Genomic DNA, 23924 nt, shown 5'->3' on the forward strand with positions numbered 1-23924 from the left:
TATGGGGTGGACACAGGAGTCTGAAAAAGAAATTGGGGAAAGGAGAGGGGGAGAAAGAGTGCAATGTGATTCCCAGTTATCCTACTTTGAAAACTATCTTGTGATGCTACCACAGAGAAAAAAAAACAGAGAAGGAGAAGTTTTGATGGTATAAATGATAAATTCACTTTAGAAGCATATTCGGCATGCAATTTTTTAGGACATTTATGTTTTATAGGAAGGTGTGATAAGGCAAGAAATAAGATTGGTATAAGAAATAAGCACTGCTGGCATGTGAGTGGCAATTGAAACAAGGCATGTATGAGGTCACTCAACTATCATACATTGTAGGCTACAGATCTTAAACTTTGTTGATTCATAGACAACTTTGAGATTTTAAGTTAAGCAGATTTTTCAGGAGAAAAATGTCATCTGGTATTTTGCATAAAATTTGAGGTTACTCTTGGGCCTATGAAGGAGAGTGAGAAGACTAACCAGGAAACCAGAAGGAAAATCAGGAGGAAAACCAGGAGTAGCATGCTGTCCTGAAAACGAAGAGGGAGGAGATACAAGGAAGAGGGGGATCAAGAGTATCAAGAGCCACAAAGAGGCCAAATAAGATGAGAACTGAAAGCACTTTGTGAATGCACGCCAAGTAAGCCATCTGAGGGGATGCATAAAGAATGCGCTAAGAGGAAGCAGGAGTTGAGAGCTAGACAAGAGTCTTCCTGCCCTGAAGGGAAGAATGGAGGGAGAGTTGTAGCACAGGTAGAAACAGCTGTATGCTTCTGAGGCCAGAGGGCAGGGAGGTAAAGAGAAGGGGCGGGAGATATCTTCTTAGCAGTGATCCAGAGCTCTCAAATGAACTGTCTGAGTAAAGAATAGAAATAAATGCTGATCTAAACCAGGACAGGATGAGGTAAAAAGAATCTCATCTGTAGTTAGGATGAAATTCTGAGGAAAGTTTAAGGTGCCAGACCTGAATTTTATAAACCAGCTTGGGTCCTGACTCGATTTAAGGCAAGGAATTGAACTTAACTAATTCTCACTCATCTCATCTGGAAAATATGAGATCCACTGGTAGAGTATATTTTGCTAGGTTGAGGAAAGACTGAATGATATGATAAATAAAAAGCTCTTGGCACAGTATGACAGGGTATTGAATAACAAATACAAGCACTGATAATTATAATGGCATTATTTTCTCGGACAGTTTAAGGTAAGGTTGTAAAAGGAAAAGGCTGGGAGTAAGTGAGAACAGGAAAGGGTGTGAGGTGGATGGCTGGAAGGTCATTTATGCCTTTCTGAAAAAGCTCCTGAGCAGAAAGGGGAAGTGTGCTCCTGGGCCACAGTGCATTGTGGGTAGACCTGTGGCTGGCTGAATAGCTAAACAGTTAGTGGGGGCACCAGCCTGTGTGGGTCTGTCCTGGGATCCTGTAGTGCTTGGGACTCATGGGTGTAGATGCACAGAGGTAACTAGCCAGGGTTTATGACAGCCTGGAAGGAAGGAGACAGGAGTGAAAAGGGTTGAAGATCTAACAACAAATTCAATGAAATGTCTGATCATGCATGTACACTGGAAGGAAGGGAAGGGAATAATGAATCATAGGTATTGTAGGTCACATGTGGCTAAAGAGGATAATAAATGTAAATTTAAAATCGTTGACGTATTCACTGGCAAAATAAAATTACTTCAGTGGGGTTCGTGGTGAAGCTATACAGATTTCTATAAAGAGACTAAAAAATGGGGAGTTTTATTAGTTGCTAATAAGTCATAATCAGTTGTGACAGTTATTATATCATTTAGAACAGAATACACATTATGAGAAGCTATATCTTAGTAGCTATCTACATAAGATACCAAACTGCCTTAAAATATATGTTGTAGGCCTGCCAAACTGATGTGTACCCATAACATCTCAAAAGTCCCTCCTTAGAGCAAACAAAAGAGTCAGAGTCGGGATGAGTCAAATAACTGAAAACTCTAAAATGTACGTGAAAAGAAATTTAGTATATTAATTTTGTTCAGAGATCTAATTACATGAGGAAATTGTGTAAAGATCCATGCAAGTACAGTTTTTCAAAACTAATGATCGCTTAATTTAATTCTGATGCATTTATCTTTCTATGCAATATGCCTTATCTCCAAATTCTTAACAAAATGTCATTTCTAAGATTTTAGTATATCAGTTATCTCAAAATGAAAAATACTGTGTTGCTGATAAAATATATCATATGCCAGAAAACTGAAATTGCAAGTTTTGTTAAAATTTGAATTACTGTGATCATCAGTAAATCCATCTGTTACCCTGTAATGTTTAATGCTGCAATTAAATGAAATGTGATTTAATTTTATAGTTAGAATGTAAATGTTGACACTGAAAGAAAAGCAAGTTGGTTATTATCATGGTACAAAGTCATAAGAGGTACAACCAATGTATTGGATACATAATTTTCAGTGACAAAAACAAAATAAACTGTTCATAATCTCTGGCAAGTCACACTTTTTTTAAAAAGCAATAACTGAATATAGAATGGTTCTAGCTCTTAATTGTCACAAATGCCAAAACATTTTAAGAAATTAGTTTATTGTGCTTTGATAAGTTAGATCTATCTATAGAAATATTAGGTTAGTATTACTAAAATTGCACTTTGCATATTTAATGTAGTAAATTGCATTTGTAGCAAGGATTTTACAATCTAAAAATTATATCCCAAGTCCTGAGAAATGAGTTCAAAGTTAAAATGTGCAGAAGAGACATTTAAAAATACTTAACAACAAAAAAGACACATAAATGTGACTATTAGTCTGGAATATTTGGTTCAACAAGCATTCATTGAGTTTTGAATATTTACAAGACACAACAGCTCCATACAATGCAGGGGATAGGACGGTTCCTTTTTAAGTCTTTTCATAATTGTTATGTGAAGAAAAGGGATGTAGAAAGTATTCAGCTCCTTGACTGCTATGGAACTGCCTGCAGTCTGGCTCTCAGGACAATCAGTAAGAAAGGAGCAGGGACAACTACTGAGAATGCTTTGGTTTTTTTGTTTGTTGTGTGTGTGTGTGTGTATGTGTGTGTGTGTTTGCTGTTTTTGAGTTTTGTTCTCAAGTGAATCTGCTTAAGCAAAGACAATAAAAAAATTAAAACAGACAAAGATAGTATAAAAGGAAGGGGAGATAGAATCTTCACTATAACACTGGGAGAAACTCATAATTCATGCAAATGACTTAAAAATGCACATCAGAATGTAGTTGTATTTGGAAATGTCACTTTGAGGCTTTCATCAGTTAACTCACTCTGAGAAAGAGTTCAGATCCTACTGACCTATTTTCATGATTACTGGGAGGGTCCAGTGAATATTGCTATTACAGCACAGAGTGGATTACACACATTACTGAGATTTTTCACTTACTGGAATTTATTCTCAGGGAAGTCTAATGTACTCTGAGTCATTATATACCTAAAATGGTGCCATAGGTCTAAATATTCACAACAACTTTTTAAAAAGAAGACAATAAATATATAAAAATATTAATAGTATGTCTAATCTCATCCCCTTCTCATCCTCCAAGGAATATGTGAGCCATTCAGGCAGGAACTTTGAAAACAGTCCCAGAAAGCTCAGTGTTATGGTTTGGATGTGAGATGTCCCCCAAAAGCTCATGTGTGAGACAATGCAAGAGAAATGATTGGGTTGGAAGAGCCTTAACCCAATCAGGGAATTAATCCCTTGATGGGATTAACTGAGTGGAAAATGAAGTGGTAGGACATGGCTGGAGGAGGTGTGAATTAGGGCGTGGCTTTGGGTATATATTTGTATCTGGCAAGTGAAATCTTTCTCTCTGATTCCTCATCACCATCTGAGCTGTTTCCCTCTGCCATGCTCTTCCACCATGTTGTTCCTATCTCACCTGGAGTCCAGAGGAAGGGAGCTGGCTGTCTATGGATTGAGATCTCTGAAACCATGAGCCCTTAAATAAACCTTTCCCCCTTCACAATTCACAATTGTTCTGGTCAGATCTTTTAGTCAAAGCAGCAGAAAAGCTGACTAAGACACTTAGTATGATTAGAGATGGAGGCAAGTCATCTTTCAGCACCAAACTGAAGAAATGAGCAAGGATAGGAACTCCATGCAGTTTTCTTCTCATCATGTTATACATTCAAAATGATGATTTTCCAGATTAGGGGGAAAATCCTGGTGTACTTATTTAATTCTTTTGAAAACTTGATATGGATTTTTTTTAAGACTTCAATAGTCTTCCTATGTTTGGATTGCTTGGATTTTGTGTTGATAAGCAATTGAGCATTGAGTGCTATTTATCTCAGAAAAAGGTGGGACCTTGTACTATACTTGAGTAACGGGTGTGCGGGTGAGAGATGTTCGAAGGAACCTCATCCTTGAAAAGACCTGTCAGAATCAGTAATCCCTGAAAGCTCTTCTAACCATCCAGAGACGTTCAGGACTTTTCAGTAAGTAGTTTATATTACTAAAATAAAAGGAAAGTCCAAATTTTCTTTCAAAGCTATACATAAATAAATTCATTTGTTGCAGGCAATCTACCACTGTGGTTGATCATATGTGCTCAGAAGCCAAACCACCTCTACTCTTAGCTTGGCTTCTCCAGAATCCTTGTCTCAGTTATTTCCTCTGCTGGATAACAATATTAACAATACTTAAGGGTTTAGAAAGTTGGTATATGTAAAGTAGGTAGAATAGCAACTGACACTTGAATACAATCAAGTTAGTCATTGGCTGTACTGAAAACAATTCATGGCTTCTCTCACTTGCTGTATGGTTTAGATCCTGTTTCCAAAAGGCACACAAGCTCAAGTCTTGATCACCAGCCTATGGTGTTATTAGGATGTAATGGAACTTTGGGCAGGTGGAAGCTAGAGAAAGGAAAATGAGGTTGCTGGGAGTGTGCCCTGACCCTGACCCCTCCCAACTGTCCAGTCCCCCTCTGTCTTTCCCAACTATCATGAGGTGAGCAGCCTCCTCTACCCTGTGCTTCCGTCCTGATGTACTAGTGCTGTCACAGGCCCAAACAAATGTGGCCAACTGACCATGGACTGAAATCTATGAAACCTGCGATTTCCTCTGAAGAGGCATGAGGAAATAAATCTTTCCTCCTTTTAAGTGGTTTTTCTAAGGTATTTTTTCATAGTAACAAAAATTTGACTAACACACTTGCTTTGATAACTAAGAACCAACTGAACATACGTACAAGAGCAAAGAATCCCCAAATATGTCTTTCCAACATCCATTTCATCAGTTGGCTAAAGCTCAGACTTAGATGAGAATGATAATGTTGATTCATAATGGTCTTTCCTTACCTATTAGTTTGCTTAACTATAGAACTCTATTCCTGCCTGCAACTTGAATCCTAGAATCATCAAATTCTGCAATGCACATGAGGGTGGAAAGAAGAAAGGAGCAATGAATTTCTGTGTAGAGAAAATGGTAGTTTCTCTGAAAAACCTTGTCCCAGCATGATTTCCAAACACTGTCTATAGAAAGGGTGATCCTTTAGAAACACATCTGATACTGAAACTTACTGAAATTAGGACTGTTTATGCAGTCCATATGATAAGCGCTAATTAACCTATAACACATCCTCTAAAATAGCACAGATCATGTCTCACCATTTGTTTCCTTCAAGACAAAATCTTCCACTAGGTTTTCCAATCCAATGAGGCAAACACAAACAAAAACATCTTGCTAATCTTTACAGTCTACGCAAATTCTGGCACCTGAAACACAAGGACAGAATGGCCCACCTCCTTCTACAGCTTACCAATAGGTAACAGGAAGGTCAGAAATTGATGTTCATCCTCTTATCAGAATGTAGTGCATCCAGCCCATTATATCCAGTTATTCATGCAAGAAATCTGAAGGTCATTTCTGAAATCTTCTTCAAGCCAGATTATTAACCTGTCATCAAGCTTTGAGAAATCACCTTTCAAAGCATATATTGAATCTTCCCATTTTTCTTCATCTTTCTAGTCCAAACTATCGTCATTTTGTTTAACCACACACGACCATTCTCCAAACAGAAAGAAATGATCCCCTTATTCAAAAATCCTGAATTCTCCCCCCTCACATTCATGGTAAAATTCAGAATACTAAAAATGGTGTACATATTCTGGTCTAAGCTAATAGTCTAATTTTCATAGAGCTTATATAAGTCTGTAATTATACTTGTTTATGTAATTAGTCCTTTAATGGATAAATAGTAAACATGCTAAAGGCCGGAACGATGCTGCATTTTCATCATTTATACTGGGCACCTAACAGTTTCTAGTCCATAAGTGGTTCCCAGTAAAGATCTGTTAAGTAAATCAATTTGAAAAATAATCCCTAAGGCTTCTATTAAACTCTGATTCTGTTTACCCAGCAAAGAAGTAAATAAACCCAATCAGTAAATTATTTGCTCAGTATATTAAGCACTGACATAAAATACTTTTTTATGTTTTTTCTTTCTTGAAGTGGGATGCCTAAAGGAGTTACTTACACACAAGCCTCATAAGAGCAAGAGAAATGTCACAGCATGTCAAAGTGACAGGCTAACCACTGTGGGGCTTGTCTCTGATGGGGGTGTTAAAGGCACTTTTGAGAAAAATGCATTCATTTTACTCAAATCTCTCATGACTGACCACACCAATTATAAGGCTTTATATCCAGAAAAGTCCTTCATTCCATGAAATTATTTGTAACTACTGAAACTTCTGAGCATAATAGTCATGTAATTTGCAGTTGTGAACAATTTTATTATTTGGAATAAACAATTACATTCCTGGTGATCTTTCCAGAGCATGAACTCAGATATAAAAATAAATGTTAGACAGTGGTTCAGCTAAACATTTATTAAACTTTTATCACATGTAAGTTTCAGATGCTTTGAAAGACATATAAGAAATGTATATAAGGAATGCACTAAAATTCCTTCTACCTCTATCCTTTAAAAAACATATGTGATTTTTCAGACAGGCTCTCCCAGAATTAGATAAATGCTTTACTCCAGGTTGATAAAGAATCTAGCACAACTCAAAAATACAACCAGTGGTCTAGTTTTTAATGGGTTGAATCCTATGAACATTGATAATATGTGGTATACACAAATGGAGTTTTATTCACCATAAAGTGTATTTATCTGTGTGATCTTTGAAAATGAAAGACTAAAAATAATGAGTAGATATTGAACTTGAGATTATTTTGCAATTACATAGGAACATAGTTCTAATACCTCTAAATATTGAACATTTCCAAAAACTATATAAAACTGTCTTATAATATCCAAATCAATGAAAAACAGAACTATAATTCATTTCCCCAATTGGATTGTTCAGCTATATACTAACAACGGACAAAATAATTTTTATATCTACATTTGGATAGTACTTAATTCACACAATGTAATCAAGTTTGGTTTAATATTATCCCCTGAATTCTTACCTTACCAGATAAAAATACAGGAAGGAAGGAAAGGAGGGAGGGAGGGAAAAGAAAAGGGAAGGGAAGGAGAAAGGATGTAAGAAAGGAAGGAGAGAGGAAATAGGAGGCAGTTAGAATGAAAGAAGGAAGGGAAGAGATTATTAGATGATTTAAGAAGTTTTTCCTAAATTAGCATGGAAGTTCCTCAAAAGTCTAGGCATGGAACCACTATATGACTCAGCTATCCCACTTCTTGGTATTTTATTCTGAAGAATAAAAGTCATCACACTACAGTTACATGCATACCCATGTTTATAGCAGCATAATTCACAATAGCCAAACTATAGAACCAGTCTAGGTTTCCATCAATGGATGAATGAATAAAGAAAATGTGGTATACACAAATGGAATTTTATTCACCATAAAGAAGAATAAAATTGTGTTATTTGCAGGAAAATGGATAGCACTTGAGACCATCATGTTAAGTGAAATAAGCCAAACTCAGATGGTCAAGAATCATGTGCTTTCTCTCATACGTAGAAGCTAGAGAGGAGAAAGGGAATAAAAGGATGGGACAGAGATTTCTTAAAAATCAAAGCGAGATCAATAGAGGAAAGGAGGGAGGGAGGAAGTGCCGGGGAGTAACACAGGCCAAATTACATTGCTATATTATGTGCATGTACAAATATGTAACAACAAATCCCATTACTATATGTAACTATAATGCATCAATTTTTTAAAAAGTAGAAAAAAAAAGAAGCAAAAAATTCACACCTGAATAATAAATTATTTGTGGCTAAGAAAGTGAAAATAAAAATAAAAATAGATTTTTCCTAAAAGACATTGACTATTCTAAAAACAATATTAACTAATCACTGTTTGAGTTTTTATGAAATTCCAGTGTTTTCCATGAGAAATATATAAAATATTTCTATTTCTTATTGCAATCCACTTAACAGTGCATTATTAAGGCATCTTTTAAAAAATATTTTTAGTTTTAGATGGACAGAATACCTTTATTTTGTTTATTTAGTTTTATGTGCTGCTGGGGGTAGAACCCAGGGCCTCACACATGCTAGGAAAGCACTCTACCACTGAGCCACAACCCCAAGTCCTATTAAGGTATCTTAAATGAGAAAATTGGGGCTGAGGAATTTAAATGAATGTGCTCAAATTACAGACATAATAAACTGTGAAATCCAGGTCTGACTGGCTGCAAGACTCTTGTACTCTCACCTCCATTTCTCTAGAACAAAGTTTTTTATGTTATAAACATGACTACAGATGTAAAAATATAATATATCCTATAGTTCGGACCTCAAGTGTCCTCCAGAGGACCAAATGTTGAAAAGACTTGGTCTTCAGGGTGGCACCACTGAGAGGTGGTGGAAACTTTAAGAGGTGGGATCTAATGGGAAGTCTTTAGGTCACTGGGGACATGCCCTTAAAGGGGACAGTAGGACCCTGTCATTTCCCCTCTCCTTTGTTTCCCAGCCATTAAGTAAGTGGTTCTGGTGTACCATGTACTCTCCACCATGATTGCTGCCTCACCATAGGCCCAAAAGCAATGCGGCCAGAGGATCATGGACTGGAACCTCCAAAACTATGGGCCAAAATGAACATTTTCTCTTTAGAAGTTGATTATCTCAAGAATTGGCTACGGTGACAGAAAGCTGACTGACACAATGCAGATATAAAAATGTAGAACAGCATAACAAATCAGTAGCACATATAAGACTAAAAATGTGTTCTGAATTCTAGCCCAATATTCTTTCCAATAAAGTAAATTAGAGATTATAAAGATATCAATCCAAATTAGAAAGTATAAAAATAACAATCAAATTTGCAGGGAAGTTAATAATAAAGTAAAGATGACTTTGAGAGCCAAAATTTATCTCAAAATTGACTATTTTCACATGCAAATAGTTGCACAATAAAGACATTACCCTTTTGTTCTATTTTCACGTTGTTTTCTTCAAGATTAACCATCTCCCAGCCTTCTTCTTCCTCCTCTTCCTCTCACAATGACATCTGATCTCTTGTGTTCACAGTCACCACATGGTGTTCAAGGTAAGTTCACGTCTGAGTCCAGATCTTTAAGCCAACACTTTAAGGCTGAGCCTCAAGTTCCCTTGGGCCCCATTCTTTTGTTTTGGTTTCCTGCCTTATTCCCAATTATCCTTTCTGCTTTGTTCCTCTCCCTGCATAACTTGTGGATCCATCTGGTTCTGTGTTTGAATGCTGTGTCACAATTGGAAATCCTGCAAGTACTACACAACTCCCATCTTGTCTTCTGATTATAACCGGCATCTTAGTTCCTGTCCATGTACCCTTCACAGTTGTTACAGTACTCACCGATCCATCTTGGATCCCTCCCTTTATCCTCCATCCACTACAGACTACCTGGTTCACAAAGTGCTGTTGCCAGCCTAAAAAGAATGGAACTTCTTCCCTCCTTAATTTCCTGTAACCAAAACAGCTGCTGGTTCAGTTACCCCTGAGATCCCTGCTCCTTCCCAGAATAGGAACCTACTTTGTAATCACTAGTCCTTGCTATCCTGCTCCATCTTCTTATACAGAACAATCATGTCTGACTTCGAGCAACAGGAACAAACAGGTCTGTTACTTGATGAACATAATGAATGTTTTCCCCCAAAAGGAGAGAATGGCAATCTTTCTTAAACTGGTGCTGATTCTAGCATTTTAGAAGGCTTTGCTGAATCCATCACAGAGATCCCTAAAGACAGACAAAGTGAGATGCTCTGACAGCATCACACAGAAAATTGGATACAATCTCACAGCATGAGAAAAATACTGCTGAGTGGAAATAATGCTAAATAACAATGGCATGATCTAAAGAGAGGATCCAATGAGTCATCGAAAGGCACAGTAAATGCTGCAGATGAATTAAGTAGCTCAACACTCATTTTGGGAGGGTTCAGGGAAAAGACCAAAAGTATAGGATGGAATTAAGATATGAGAAATGTATTTGCTACAAGTTTAAATCCAACAGAAGATTGTTGTAAACTGTGAAAATCTTGACCTGCCATTAAAAAAATAAATGAGAATTCATCACCTCATTTCTTAAAAATAATTTAAAATAATAATTTTGATTTCATAATAGGAAGAGAAAAATCTAATTTTTAAAATGATAATAATTAAAGTATTAAAATGAAAAGGCTTAAGTTGAAATTCAAATTCTGGTTATTTAATATGGCATGAGGCTATGTATAAGTAACAATTTTTTCCTTTGTAACAAAGCTGGCTTAGTTGTTAAAGGTGTGATTACTAATAAATAATTTAGAACTCTAGTTTGTCTCCCTTATATTCCAAAATTTTACAATTATCATCAATTTAAAATAGTATCTCTGAGGAGATATTATAACACAATTGCAATTCAGAAGCTAGAAGAAATTATCCTGAATACCTTATAAGAAAATAATTTAAATGAGGACATTTAAAGAGAAGAAAACAAGGGATGATTTTGAATAGCTTAGAATATAAATGGGAAACTAATTAGAAAATAAATCTCTAATCTAAAACAAATTAGTAAATAAGAGCTAAATCACTTGGATAATGCTATTTAGGATAAAAACATTTGGGACACAGGAGGACTTTTTAAATTCAGGATGAATCAATTTAGCTAATTGTGGGTAGATTATCTGCCTCAGGAAGCATCCTGTGTTGCAATTCAGAAACCTAGAGCCACCCAGACAGGGAAGATGGTCTAAGCACTAGCAAGATAGCAAAGGTGATGGCTACAACAGGACAATGTACCACTTCAATCTCCAGTTATGAGAAATAAATCATGAAAAATATAAAATATAGTCCAATACGTAATGACTGCTCTACAGTGTTATCTTTAACTAGAGACCATACGTCCAGCCAGGGTAGGTTCACACACTAGAGAAGGCAGCTGGGACTATGGAAACAGATGTACGCTCTGTATCTTAAACACTTATTATTTCCCCAATGTGAACTGCATCATTTCATAAAATGCACTGTTTTTATATATTGTATGATATAACATGATACCTTTAGGACTTGCACTTGTCACAAAAAAATCTTCCTGATATTCCCCCTGGCTTCATCCTTCCTTCCAAAGCCATTCCCTCTTCCACTAAAACATCCCAGGGTCATTCCATTTTCCCACCTATCCCTACCATTTTCCTATTATGATTCCAGAAATCACGCAAACAACATTTCACACTTCCTCAACCAACCCAGTATGCTTTTTTCTAACAAAAAGCATGAATGGTTTTGATAGCTTTCATTTGAGGTCGAGGTAAGAGAGTCAAATACAATTTCCTAGAAGCTACCTCTTCACTCAACCCACTTAAATCTCATGCTTAGCACAATGCACTTTGTTCTTCAATTTATATGTTCTTCCTACAGATTCATGCCTCTCTCACAGAGTTGTCCATAAAAGCCAAACTTTTTTTTTCAAGCCAGAGAACAGGTAACCACAAAATGTTTTCTTCAATCAGGTGAATTTACCTGGGTTGGAGCATGCTGAGGCGACAGCATGTGAGTATATTACTGCATGCTCCAAGTAACCAAGCCAAAATATCATTTTACTAGTAAACCAAGCACACTCAATTTTACTCTATTTTTGACTTATGTCTTCTGTTTGATTTTCTTCTCTCATCTCTTTTCTGTTGTTTATTTCATGTTGTCTAATTTACATTCCCTCATGTAACAACGACCATTCTTCAGTTCCTAGTTATATTTCTTTACTTCTTTCTTTTTTTGCCAATCTCTCGGTTAAACTCAAGTTCTGCATTTCATTACCCACTTACAACTAAGCTTAGCCTGGCTAAGCTCCCTTAGTAAAATTCTAAAAATCTCCCACTGCCCAAATAGTAAGCCCACTTTTAAACCTTTTGTTAATGTTTGTTTGCCTTAAAGGATTGCTCAATAAAATCAAACACTGAATAAAATATTAGTTACATACATATACTTAGAAAATTAAAGGAACTGTATTTTTTTCCAGGGGACAGCCAGAACAACAACACATTCAACAAAGCTGTCTAAATTTCAAAGTACCCTCTAGATGAATCACAGCATGCACCACAATAGTTCCACATCCCATGAACAGGTTTCAAAGGCTTTGCCTCATTATGCCACCCCATCCTCAGCAAGAGCTAAGAAAAATCTAAAGGTCAACCCAATCTTTCTGATTATGGAAAATGATCATGACTCAACCACAGGTAAATTCTCCCAACATCTGCATATTTATCTAAGCATCATCCTAGATATCTTCATCTCTTAGCATGTATTGGTATTTGATGGTCTTGTCTAGTGGAAATTCTGGATCCCCTGAATAAGGGCTATAATTGTATGCTATGTTCTATTTACCAAATACCCCAACCAACATCATATCAACTGTTCATGTTTCAAAATTAATATAAATATGATTTTCCACCTGGAAAAGTAATTTGTAATTCAACAGTTTTCTGAAATTACAATTATGATTGCCTGTTAAGGAGAAAATAACACCAGAAAAATTTCCAGTGAAATCACCAACTTAAAAATATGTATGTCACTTCATAAAAATCTTTATTCTCTTGCTCTCATGTGAAATGAAAATTCAATATTCTACATGCTTTTGTTTTCTTTTGAAAAATATTAAAGGGATCTTCAAGGTGGCATTATATACAATATTGATTCTTTGTGCACCAAAAATGAGATAGATTTAGTAATTTTCTAATTATCCTTGTGGGTCTAATTCACTGGATTAGAAAATGCAGTAAGAATTATATGTACTTAATAAAACAGTTATCCTTGCTTTACAGATCACTTATTACTTATTAAAGTTAGCATAAAATATTTTAATAATAAGCATCCAACTTGTCCAATGACATGAAAAGAAATTACACATAAAAAGAATATTAAAAATGGAGTTGATATGTGTAAATCTTCAAACTGATATTCAGTAATAATTCTCTAAGGAAATAAATCTAAACAAGAGAAGTTAAGATTAATAGCTGTCTTTACTTTTTTAAAATATTATAAGTGGAAATGCTTTATGACACTAAATATGAAGTTTAATTTTATTGACAGAATGCGAGGATGATGTTTTGGCCACTTTGAGTATTTGATGTCAGAAATGAACAAATTTAGTTTTGACAGTTTATTTTGTGAATTTGAGATTTTTAAAAGAATGATGAAGACAGAGATTAAAAGTACCCAAACCTGTTGACACTGTGTTTAGTTTTGCACAATGTCACTATCCAGTGCTATACAAGAACTTCTTAAACTAATAAGTCATTTTAAAAAAAAAAAAAACAATCAAGATTGATGAAACCAGAGATATTTATCAAATACACTTTTCCTTCTGATTTTTTATAAACTGGTCAATGAATCAAAATACTCAGAATGAAGGAGGAGAAAGGGGGAGGAACAGGCAAGAAAAGACACATGAAAAAGTTCTAGAATTTGTTTTCCACCTTATTTGGAAATGGGAAAAATAGGATCATCTCTTTCAACAACTCAAAAACTAAACATGATACTGAAATGGAAGAAGAAGATGGAGGGTGTGATTGTTAATAATGGCCTTCTCAACAGTTGCACACTTACCACTTTCTCCACAAATCACTTTTATAGCCAACAACATCATTAAGATGTCAATCGTCAAAAACACATTTATTAAACACATGGTATAGATGGGATGTTATATATAGTCCCTGATCCAAAGGAATAAAATCTCTTCCTCAAAGAGTACTTGATCTAAATATAGTACTTGATCTAATAAAGAAAACTACATTGTTCCTTGCTTAAGTCTGTTCATCTTGTAAACATTTTTTAGCATAGCATAACAGCTGAAATATAAATTATTCTTTACACATATGTCTAAAATTAAGTATTAGAAGAAAAAAATCAAACAATGTTTTAAAGCCCACTTTTGATTTACAGCCACATGTTCATGAATTCCAAACTGCCAAAACAGAAATGGAAGACTTAACATTTCATTGTCTGAATTAAAAAATACTTACACTATTGGTTTTTCCAGGCGACTTCCCTGTGAACCAACAATCTCCCCCAGTGTACAAAACACTTGCCCCAGAAAGTCCTAAAATAGATAAAAAAAATTAAAGCTCATCAGTTCCCAAATTATCCTTACAGTATATATTTTGTACATCACATTTGCATTATTTTCATTAATGAACTATTGCGTTAACTTCTGATAATAAATAAGCCCAATCTGCATTAATTTTAGCATAAGGCCTTCCCATAACTTTGCATGGTATTTTGTGCTTTTAATCACAGAACAGGTTTGTTACTTTGAGTTTTCAGACACTGTGTTTGTTTTATGGTCTAAACTAAAATGAAAATAGAAATAAATGTTTGCGGTTTTGAATGCTTGACTTAATGCAGAGACTTCCAAAGTGCTAGCTGAGGAGACAAATCTAGAGTGCACATGGCAAAGGTGGCTAATGAGCTAGCACTACTTAGAGAAAGGTGTTGTGATGTAACAGCCACAACCAGGGTCCAGAGCCACACTGCCATGTGTCTATTTCAGTACCACCACTCAACACCTGCAATTATGGCAATTAGTTTCTCCAGTTTCTTCCTCTCTAAAATGTATTAGTACCTCCCCACAGCATTGCTCTGAGGGTTCACTGAATTACTGTATGAGTTAATGTTAGCATATAGTAAGGGTTAAGTAAAATATAGTGTTCATTAGCATACAACTAGAAAAATTCTTCAAGACAGAATAACCCTGCAACATGAGAAATACACTTTACATAAAAAGAAACTAACAGTCTAGGAGGTTAATTTTTTGTCTTAAGCAGTCAGTAAGTAGCAGAGCCAGGACTAACTCTAATACTCAGATGCTAGAAACTGACATGCCACCATTCAATAAAAATCCATTTTAACTTCACATGTCCATACTATAAGGGTTCCAACACCATCTGAATATGTGAATCAAGAAACAGAGAGTTATTTCATGGAAAAATACCCACCCCTCCAGTTTAGCCTGTTTGTGATTCAAAGAAACTGCATTGATCTGAAGGAGAAGGTGAGAGATCTATCAGAACTGATTGTACAGTGAACTGGCCCCAGAGAAGCCCTAAGGATGAACAGAGGACTAATAGTAAACAAAATATTTTTTTAGTAAATCTAATTTAGCAAATCTATTTATTAAATATACAAATCATTATACTTTGTTCACTGGAGTTACAGAGAAGTTATTTAAAAAAAAAAAAGCCAATTCATGCTTGGGAAATTTCACTGTCCCTACTTTACAGATAAAGGACCTGAGGTATATAGAAAATACGCAACTTGCTCAGCGCCATGATGTGGGCCCAGTAGTCCAAATCCAAGGTTCATCCACTAAGTACTTTGCCCAGCCTTGCCACCTCTCTACTTCTAGTCTAAGGGGAACAATGAGACCCAGACACACAGAAACCTAACAAACCACCAAAGGAAGAACTATGTTTTTCAGTGGGGAAAAAAGGGGGAAGGTAGAGCTCTGAGTCAAAAGATAGAAAAAATACTAAGATAGTCAGGGGAAGTTTTTCCCAGAGGAAGTAAGCTATGAGAGCCAGGTAGGAATCAGATTGTAGAGAAGAGAATTGGCCACTCTAGACTTAGAGAACAGATCAGATTTAACAGTCAAGAAAAAAAAAAAATGAGAAAAGAAAGGAGCCCAAGTAAATGAAAAGGAGATGAGGTGACAAGACTATTGTGGAGGACCCCCTTGGCTAAATGAAAAAGTGGTGTTAGGGTAATCAGAAGTGACCAGAGCCTTGTGGCATTTCAGGGACACCATAAGAATAGTGCAATTGGACAATTATTCAAGTACCAGTCTACAAAATGTACCGAGGAGTAAGGGAAAAACTGGAAGTCAGACCAATCAGAAGGCCACAGGAATTAAAAAGAATGGACATAATAATACCTACCACCTGGATTGTTAGAAGGACTACATAAAATAATTTATGCAAAGCACTTAGGACAGACGCTTGGAACATAAGCATCTAGTACTAAATGACTTATTCATCATCCTACTCCCCTGGGTTAAAAGAATATGCTTAATACTTGCTACAGGATTTCAATATTAGAGATTCTATAACTGTTTAAGTAAAATACTATATTTTCTCTTCCAAGACCATTTTACATTCATGGTCAATACAGGTTTGTTTAAATAAATGCTTATTGTAAATGCTATTATGAAATCCAAATGAGCCTTATATACCAACTTGTGTTACATTTGACTAGTATACATAAAATCAACATACATATATAAAAGAGTGACATTTTGAAAACAATTATGTGCTGAGCCACAAGGCATTAACTGCAGTGGAAATGTCTGACTTCTATACTACTATAAAGTAATCAACATATGTAGTTTATTATTAGCATCATTATAAACAATTTCATAAGCATTCAATAGACTAGTGTCTTTCTCCTGGAAGTTCCACTAAAGATGATCTTTAAATGACTTTCCTGTTTTATAAAGTGATCAATGAGAATTTGAAAATGTTATTCCCCTAATTAATAGATGAGTTAGACTGAAAGACATTAAATGGTTTCATTGATAGTTCAGTTTTAATATAGTATAGTAATTGGGTGTAGTCAACTGTTGAGTTAATCACTAGAGTTCTTCATAAGGCAGAGACATGATTAGTTTCTTTCTATTCCTTCTGTGTATTTCGTGATATGTTAACTGATTTTTAGCACATTCATACCAAGGCAATCAGAACTAGAGAACATACATAATAAAAATTTCTTGCTTTTGCATATTTTAACAATTGTGGCAAAAATCAGTGGGAAAATTTACCTGCAAAAAATTTATTACTGGTTCTTACTAATATTTTATTGCTGCTACTCCTTACTAATATTTTAGACTTGCTTTGTATTTAATTAAATTAATATAAATAACATCAAGAGTAAAGACCAAGATGTAACTTAGTTAGGTTATGCACTGTGTATTATATGACAATCATTTTTAATAACTGAACACGGTACTTCTTTATTTCAGTAGTAGCTCCTTTTTAATGACTGTTAACACATTCACATGATTTTGGTGATAACACAAACTCAACATGGAAATAAATGGATTCAACATATTAGAACAATTTGCTGCATTTTAGCATTATAAAAAACTTTATTTTCAAAGCAAGGATTTGTCTTTTGAATGGGCAGATCCACTTTCAAAGATGTTAATCCTACCTCCAAAAGATTAACATTTGTTTGGATAAATTACAAATATAGTTTAAAAAATTATACCTTAAAGCTGAATTTATTTCTTTCCCCCAGCACAACTGATGATTTTCAAGTTACTTGTGGCTTTCTAAGCAACCAAATGAGGCAATTAAATAAACCACTAAAATAAAATTAAGCTTTTGGTTGGGCATGATGGCACATGCCTATAATCCCAGTGGCTCAGGTGGTAAAGGCAGGAAGATGGTGAATTCAAAGCCAGCCTAAGCAATTTAGCAAGGCCCTAAGACATTCAAATTAAAATACATATGTATGTCAAAATAAAAAATATGTCTATATATGTTTGTGTGTGTGCATATATATATGCCATATATATACATATGTGTGTGTAAATATATATATATATATATATATATATATATATATATATATAGAGAGAGAGAGAGAGAGAGAGAGAGAGAGAGAGAGAGAGAGAAAGAGAGAGAGAGAGAGAATATGCTGGGGATGTGGCTCTATGGCTAAGCACCCCTAGGTTCAAACCCTGGTACCAAGAAAAAAAGAAAATTAATCTTTCAAGGAGTGGATGATCATGGATTAAAATTAATCCATTTTTAAATTATCTATGCATATATATTTAATATTAGTCAACATACATAATATATAAAGTTTTAAAAAGCTATATACTATTCACAAATATAAGAATAAACCTATGTAAAAATATTTACCTTTTGGAGACATATCATTTTTGTAGTACAGCTCTCATCAATAAAGAAGCTTAAAATGGGAGGCCCACTCACCCCGCCACCCCACGTCCCACAGATCCGTGAGAGGCCCAGCTGGTGGCTGCACATGGAGAGCCACTCCATGCTGTGGTATCTTAATCACCAAAGCATGTCTCCACAGCCCAACATCAGGGTACATATAAACTTGAGATTGCCATGACCACGAAACTGGGATATCTCCACTTTATCAAGGGACAACAATAAGGACGTAGTAAGATGTCACCAAGGTCCCTGTGGGCCTGGCTGTACCAGAGGTTTCTCTACCAGGGATGCTAACAGTTATTCTGTTGCTGAGGTAACAGGGAATCTTGTATGGAGTTGCCTATCTCTTGTTTCTCCTAATAACAGCCAACTTCTTATGATCATCCTCTCCCTACATGTAATCTAATCACTCCATATTCTCACATCCTAACTCATAAACATCTCAGAAAACCCCCCAGGTCCCCTTATACCATTAGACACTACAAACCATTATACAAACTTATTGACTATATGGTAGAAAATAACTGAACTCATCTTTTCTGATTATAATGACTAAACTGTTAATGTAAAAATAGAAGCTAATTGATATATGGATGCACATTGGGTACATTGAGTAGAGTAATATTGATCTCTTCCTTAAAAGTGAGGTATAAGTAACCTATAGAGACACTATAAGACAACAGGGCAGAAGCTGACACATAGACATCATGAAAAAACAAGGAAGGAAAGTGCCTCAAACAAACCAAGATAGTAAAAAAATAGAATCCATAGATAGTACAGTAGGTTAAGTGTCAGAGAATGAGCTCACAATATACATAACTTAAATAATTTGGGAATTAAAGAATGACCTAAGTGAGCAGATACAGGCAAAAATTGGGCACTCTAAAAAAGAGATAAGAGAACAAATACAGGTGACCATTGATCATACCAACCAAGAGATATGAGAGCAAATACAGATGGCAAGAGATTACTTCAAGAAAGAAATAGAGATACTGGAAGAAAAAAAGGGAAATCCTTGAAATGAAAGAAACAATAAGCCAATTAAAAACTCAATAGATACCATCACCACAGACTAGATCACTTGGAAGACAGGACCTCAGATGATGAAGAGAAAATATACAATCTTGAAAATAAAGTTGACCTCACAGTGAAGATGATAAGAAACCATAAACAGAATATCCAAGAATTATGGGATACCATCAAAAGACCAAACTTAAGATTTATTGGGATAGTGGAAGGTTCGGAGATTCAAACCAAACGAATGCACAATCTCTGCAATGAAATAATATCAGAAAATTTCCCAAGCATGAAGAATAAATTGGAAAATCAAACACAAGAGGCCTATAGGACACCAAATGTACAAAATTACAACAGATCTACACCAAGAGATATTATAATAAAAATGTCTAGCATACAGAAGAAGGATAGAATTTTAAAGGCTGCAAGAAAAAAATATCAGATTACTCATAAGGGAAGACCAATTCAGATCTTAGCAGACTTCTCAACCCAGACTCTCAAAGCCAGGAGATCCTGGAACAACATATACCAAGCTCTAAAAGATAATGGACTGTAACCAAGAATCATATCCAGCAAAATTAAGCTTCAAATTTGAAGATGAAAAGAAACTTTCCATGATAAACAAAAGCTAGAAGAACTTACAGCAAGAAAGCCTGTACTACAGAATATTCTTGGCAAAATATACCATGAGCAGGACATGAAAAACAACAATGAAAATCTGCAAAAGAAGAACTACAATAAAGGAAAAGTTAACCAAAAGAGAAACCAAATAAAGCTAAATAACAAAAATAACCAAAAAATTACTGGTAATACAATTCATGTCTCAGTAATAATCCTTTATGTTAATGGCTAAACTCACCAATCAAAAGACATAGGCTAGTATACGGATTTAAAAAAAAGACCCAACAATATGCTGCCTTCAAGAGACTCATCTCATAGGAAATGATGTCCACAGATTAAAGGTGAAATGTTGTTGATAAAATATTCCATTCACATGGTTATGTAAACAAGCAGGGGTTTCCATCCTCATATCAAATAAAGCATACTTTAAGCCAAAGTTAATCAAAAGGGATGAAGGCAGGCATTTCACACTGCTTAAGGGAACCATACATCAACAAGACATAACAGTTATAAATATATATGCCTCAAACAAAGGAGCATCTATGTTCATCAATCAAACTCTTCGAAAGTTCAATTGTCAAATGGACCACAACACAATAATTCTGGTGACTTTAATACACCTCTTTCACCACTGGATAGATCTTCCAAACAAAAGCTAAACAAAGAAACTATAGAACTCAATAATACAATCAATAATTTAGACTTAACTGACATACATAGAGTATATTATGCATCAACGAGCAAATGCACTTTCTTCTCAGCAGCACTTAGATCCTTCTCTAAAACAGACCATATACTATGCCACAAAGCAACACTTAGTAAATACAAAAAATTAGAGATACTGCCCTGCATTCTATCAGACCACAATGGAATGAAATTAGAAATCGATGATAAAATAAAAAAATAAAAAAAGCTATTCCAACACCTGGAAACTAAATAATATGCTATTGAATGAACAATGGATTGCAAAAAATATCAGGGAGGAGATTAAAAAATTCTTAGAGGTAAATGAGAACACCATATAACATATAGAAATCTGGGACACTATGAAGGCAGTTCTAAGAGGAAAGTTCATTGCATGGAGTTCATTCCTTCAAAGAAGAAAAAGTCAACAAATAAATGACCTCACATTACATCTCAAAGCCCTAGAAAAGAAAAAAAATCAACACAAAAAGCAGTAGAAGACAGGAAATAATTAAAATCAGACCTGAAACCAATGAAATTAAAACAAAAGAAATAATTGAAAAAATTGACAAAACAAAAAGTTGGTTCTTTGAAAAAAATAAATAAAATTGATAAAACATTAGCCATGCTAACAAAGAGAAGGAGAGGCTGGGGTTGTGGCTCAGTAGTAGAGCACTTGCCTAGCATGTGTGAGGCACTGGGTTTGATTCTCAGCACTGCATATAAATAAATGAATAAAATAAAGATCCATCAACATCTAAAAAAATTTTAAAAAAAACAAAGAGAAGGAGAGAGAAAACTCAAATTAATAATATATGAGATGTAAAAAGAAATATTACGATGGACACTACAGAAATACAGAAGATAATTAGATATTATTTTGAAATCTTGTACTCCAATATAATAGAAAATATTGAAGGCATCAACAAATTTCTAGAGGAATATGGTATGCCCAAGCTAAATCAGAATGATATACACAATTTAAACAGATCAATTTCACACAAGGAAACAGAAGATGCCATCAGAAGCCTACCAAGGAAGAAAACCCCAGGATCGGAAAAATTCACAGCTCAGTTCTACCAGACATTTAAAGGAGAACTAACACCAATACTTCTCAAACTGTTTCATTAAATAGAAAAAGAGGGAACACTTCCAAACACATTTTGTGACATCAATATCACCCTGTTTCCAAAACCATACAAAGACACATCAAAAAGAGAAAATTTCAGACCAATACAGGTGCAAAAATTCTCAGTAAACTTCTGGCAAATCGAATACAAAAACGTATCAAAAAGATAGTGCACCATGATCAAGTAGGGTTCATCCCAGGGATGCAAATTTGGTTCAACATAAGGAAATCAATAAATGTAATTCATCACATTAATAGACTCAAAGACAAAATAATATGATCATACCAATAAATGCGGATAAAGCATTTGATAAAATAAGCATCCCCTTTCATGTTCAAAATGCTAGAAAAACTAGGGATATCAGGAATATATTTCAACATTACAAAGGCTATCTATGCTAAGCCCCAGGCCAACATCATTCTAAATGAAGAAAAATTGAAAGCATTCCCTCTAAAAACTGGAACAAGACAGGGATGCCCTCTTTCACCACTTCTATTTAACATAGTTCTCGAAACTCTAGCCAGAGCAGTCAGACAAAATAAATTAAAGGGATACAAGTAGGAAAAGAAGAACTCAAATTATCACTATTTGCTGATGATATGATTCTATACCTAGAAGACTCAAAACATTCCACCAGAAATCTCCTAGAACTAATAAATGAATTCAGCAAAGTAGATGGATATAACATCAACACCCATATTAAAGGCATTTATGTACATCAGTGACAAATCCTCTGAAAGAGAAACTAGGAAAACTACCTCATTTACAATAGCCTCAAAAACAAATAAAATACTTGGGAATAAACTTAAGGAAAGAGGTAAAAGAGCTCTACAATAAAAGCTACAGCATGCTAAAGAAAGAAATTAAAGAAAATCTTAGAAGATGAAAAGATCTACCTTGTTTGGGATAGGCAGAATTAATGTTGTCAAAATGATCATACTACCAAAAGCACTATACAGATTTAATGCAATCCCAATCAAAATTCCAATGACATTCCTCATAGAAATAGAAAAAGCAATCATGAAGTTCATCTGGAAAAATAAGAGACACAGACTAGCCAAAGCAATCCTTAGCAAGAAGAATGAAGCTGGTGGCATTACTATTCCAGACCTTAAACTATACTACAGGGCAATAGTAACAAAAACAGCATGGTATTGGCACCAAAACAGACCTGTGGATCAATGGTACAGAATAGACAACACAGAAACTAACCCATATAACTACAATTATCATATATTAGGCAAAATAGCTGAAAACGTGCATTGGAGAAAAGATAGCCTTTTCAACAAATGGTGCTAGGAAAGCTGGAAATCCACATGTAACAATATAAAATTAAAACTGTCTCACCATGCACAAAAGTCAACTCAAAGTGGATCAAGGACCTAGGAATTAAACCCAGGGACCTTGTGACTAATGAAAGAAAAAGTAGGCCTAAATCTCCATCATGTCAGATTAGGCCCCAACTTCCTTAATAAGATTCCTATAGCTCAAGAATTAAAACAAAGAATCAATAAATGGAATAGATTAATTTAAGATTCTTCTCAGCAAAAGAAACAATCAGTGAGGTGAATAGAGAGCCTACAGAATGGGAGTCAATCTTTACCACAAACACATTAAATACAGCACTAATCTCTCTCTCTCTCTCTCTCTCTCTCTCTCTCTCTCTCTCTCTCTCTCTCTCTCTCTCTCTCTCGGTGCAAGGCAGACACTCTACCAACTGAGCTATGTCCCCAGCCCGAGCACTAATCTCTAGGATATATAAAGCACTCAAACACCTTAACACCAAAAAAAAAAAAAAAACAAACACACAAATAACCCAATCAGTAAATGGGCCAAGGAAATGAACAGATACTTCTCAGAAGAGGATATACATACAATCAATCAACAAATATATAAAAAAATGTTCAACATCTCTAGCAATTAGAGAAATGCGAATCAAAACTACTCTAAGATTTTATCTCACTCCAGTTAGAATGGCAGTTATCAAGAATACAAACAATAATAACTGTTGGCAAGGATGTGGGGAAAAAGGCAAACTCATACATTGCTGGTGGGACTGCAAATTGATGCAGCCAATATGGAAAGCAGTATGGAGATTCCTTGGAAAACTTAGAATGGAACCACC

At 35.0% G+C, this 23924-nt stretch overlaps 1 protein-coding gene across 1 annotated transcript in view; it reads right to left on the bottom strand.

The window, feature by feature from the left end:
• Cpne8 (copine 8) overlaps window positions 1-23924 on the bottom strand; it is a 195612-nt gene that overhangs the window by 108135 nt on the left and 63553 nt on the right. Inside the window, exon 6 of the mRNA XM_046436155.2 lies at window positions 14412-14488. Coding sequence (XP_046292111.1) covers window positions 14412-14488 — 77 coding nt within the window. The remainder of the gene's footprint in view (window positions 1-14411; window positions 14489-23924) is intronic.

This window comes from Marmota monax, unplaced genomic scaffold (genome assembly GCF_021218885.2).
Source record: "Marmota monax isolate L192 unplaced genomic scaffold, Marmota_monax_Labrador192_F-V1.1 WCK01_AAM20220418_F8-fsc00012, whole genome shotgun sequence".
Taxonomy (NCBI): Eukaryota; Metazoa; Chordata; class Mammalia; order Rodentia; family Sciuridae; genus Marmota; species Marmota monax.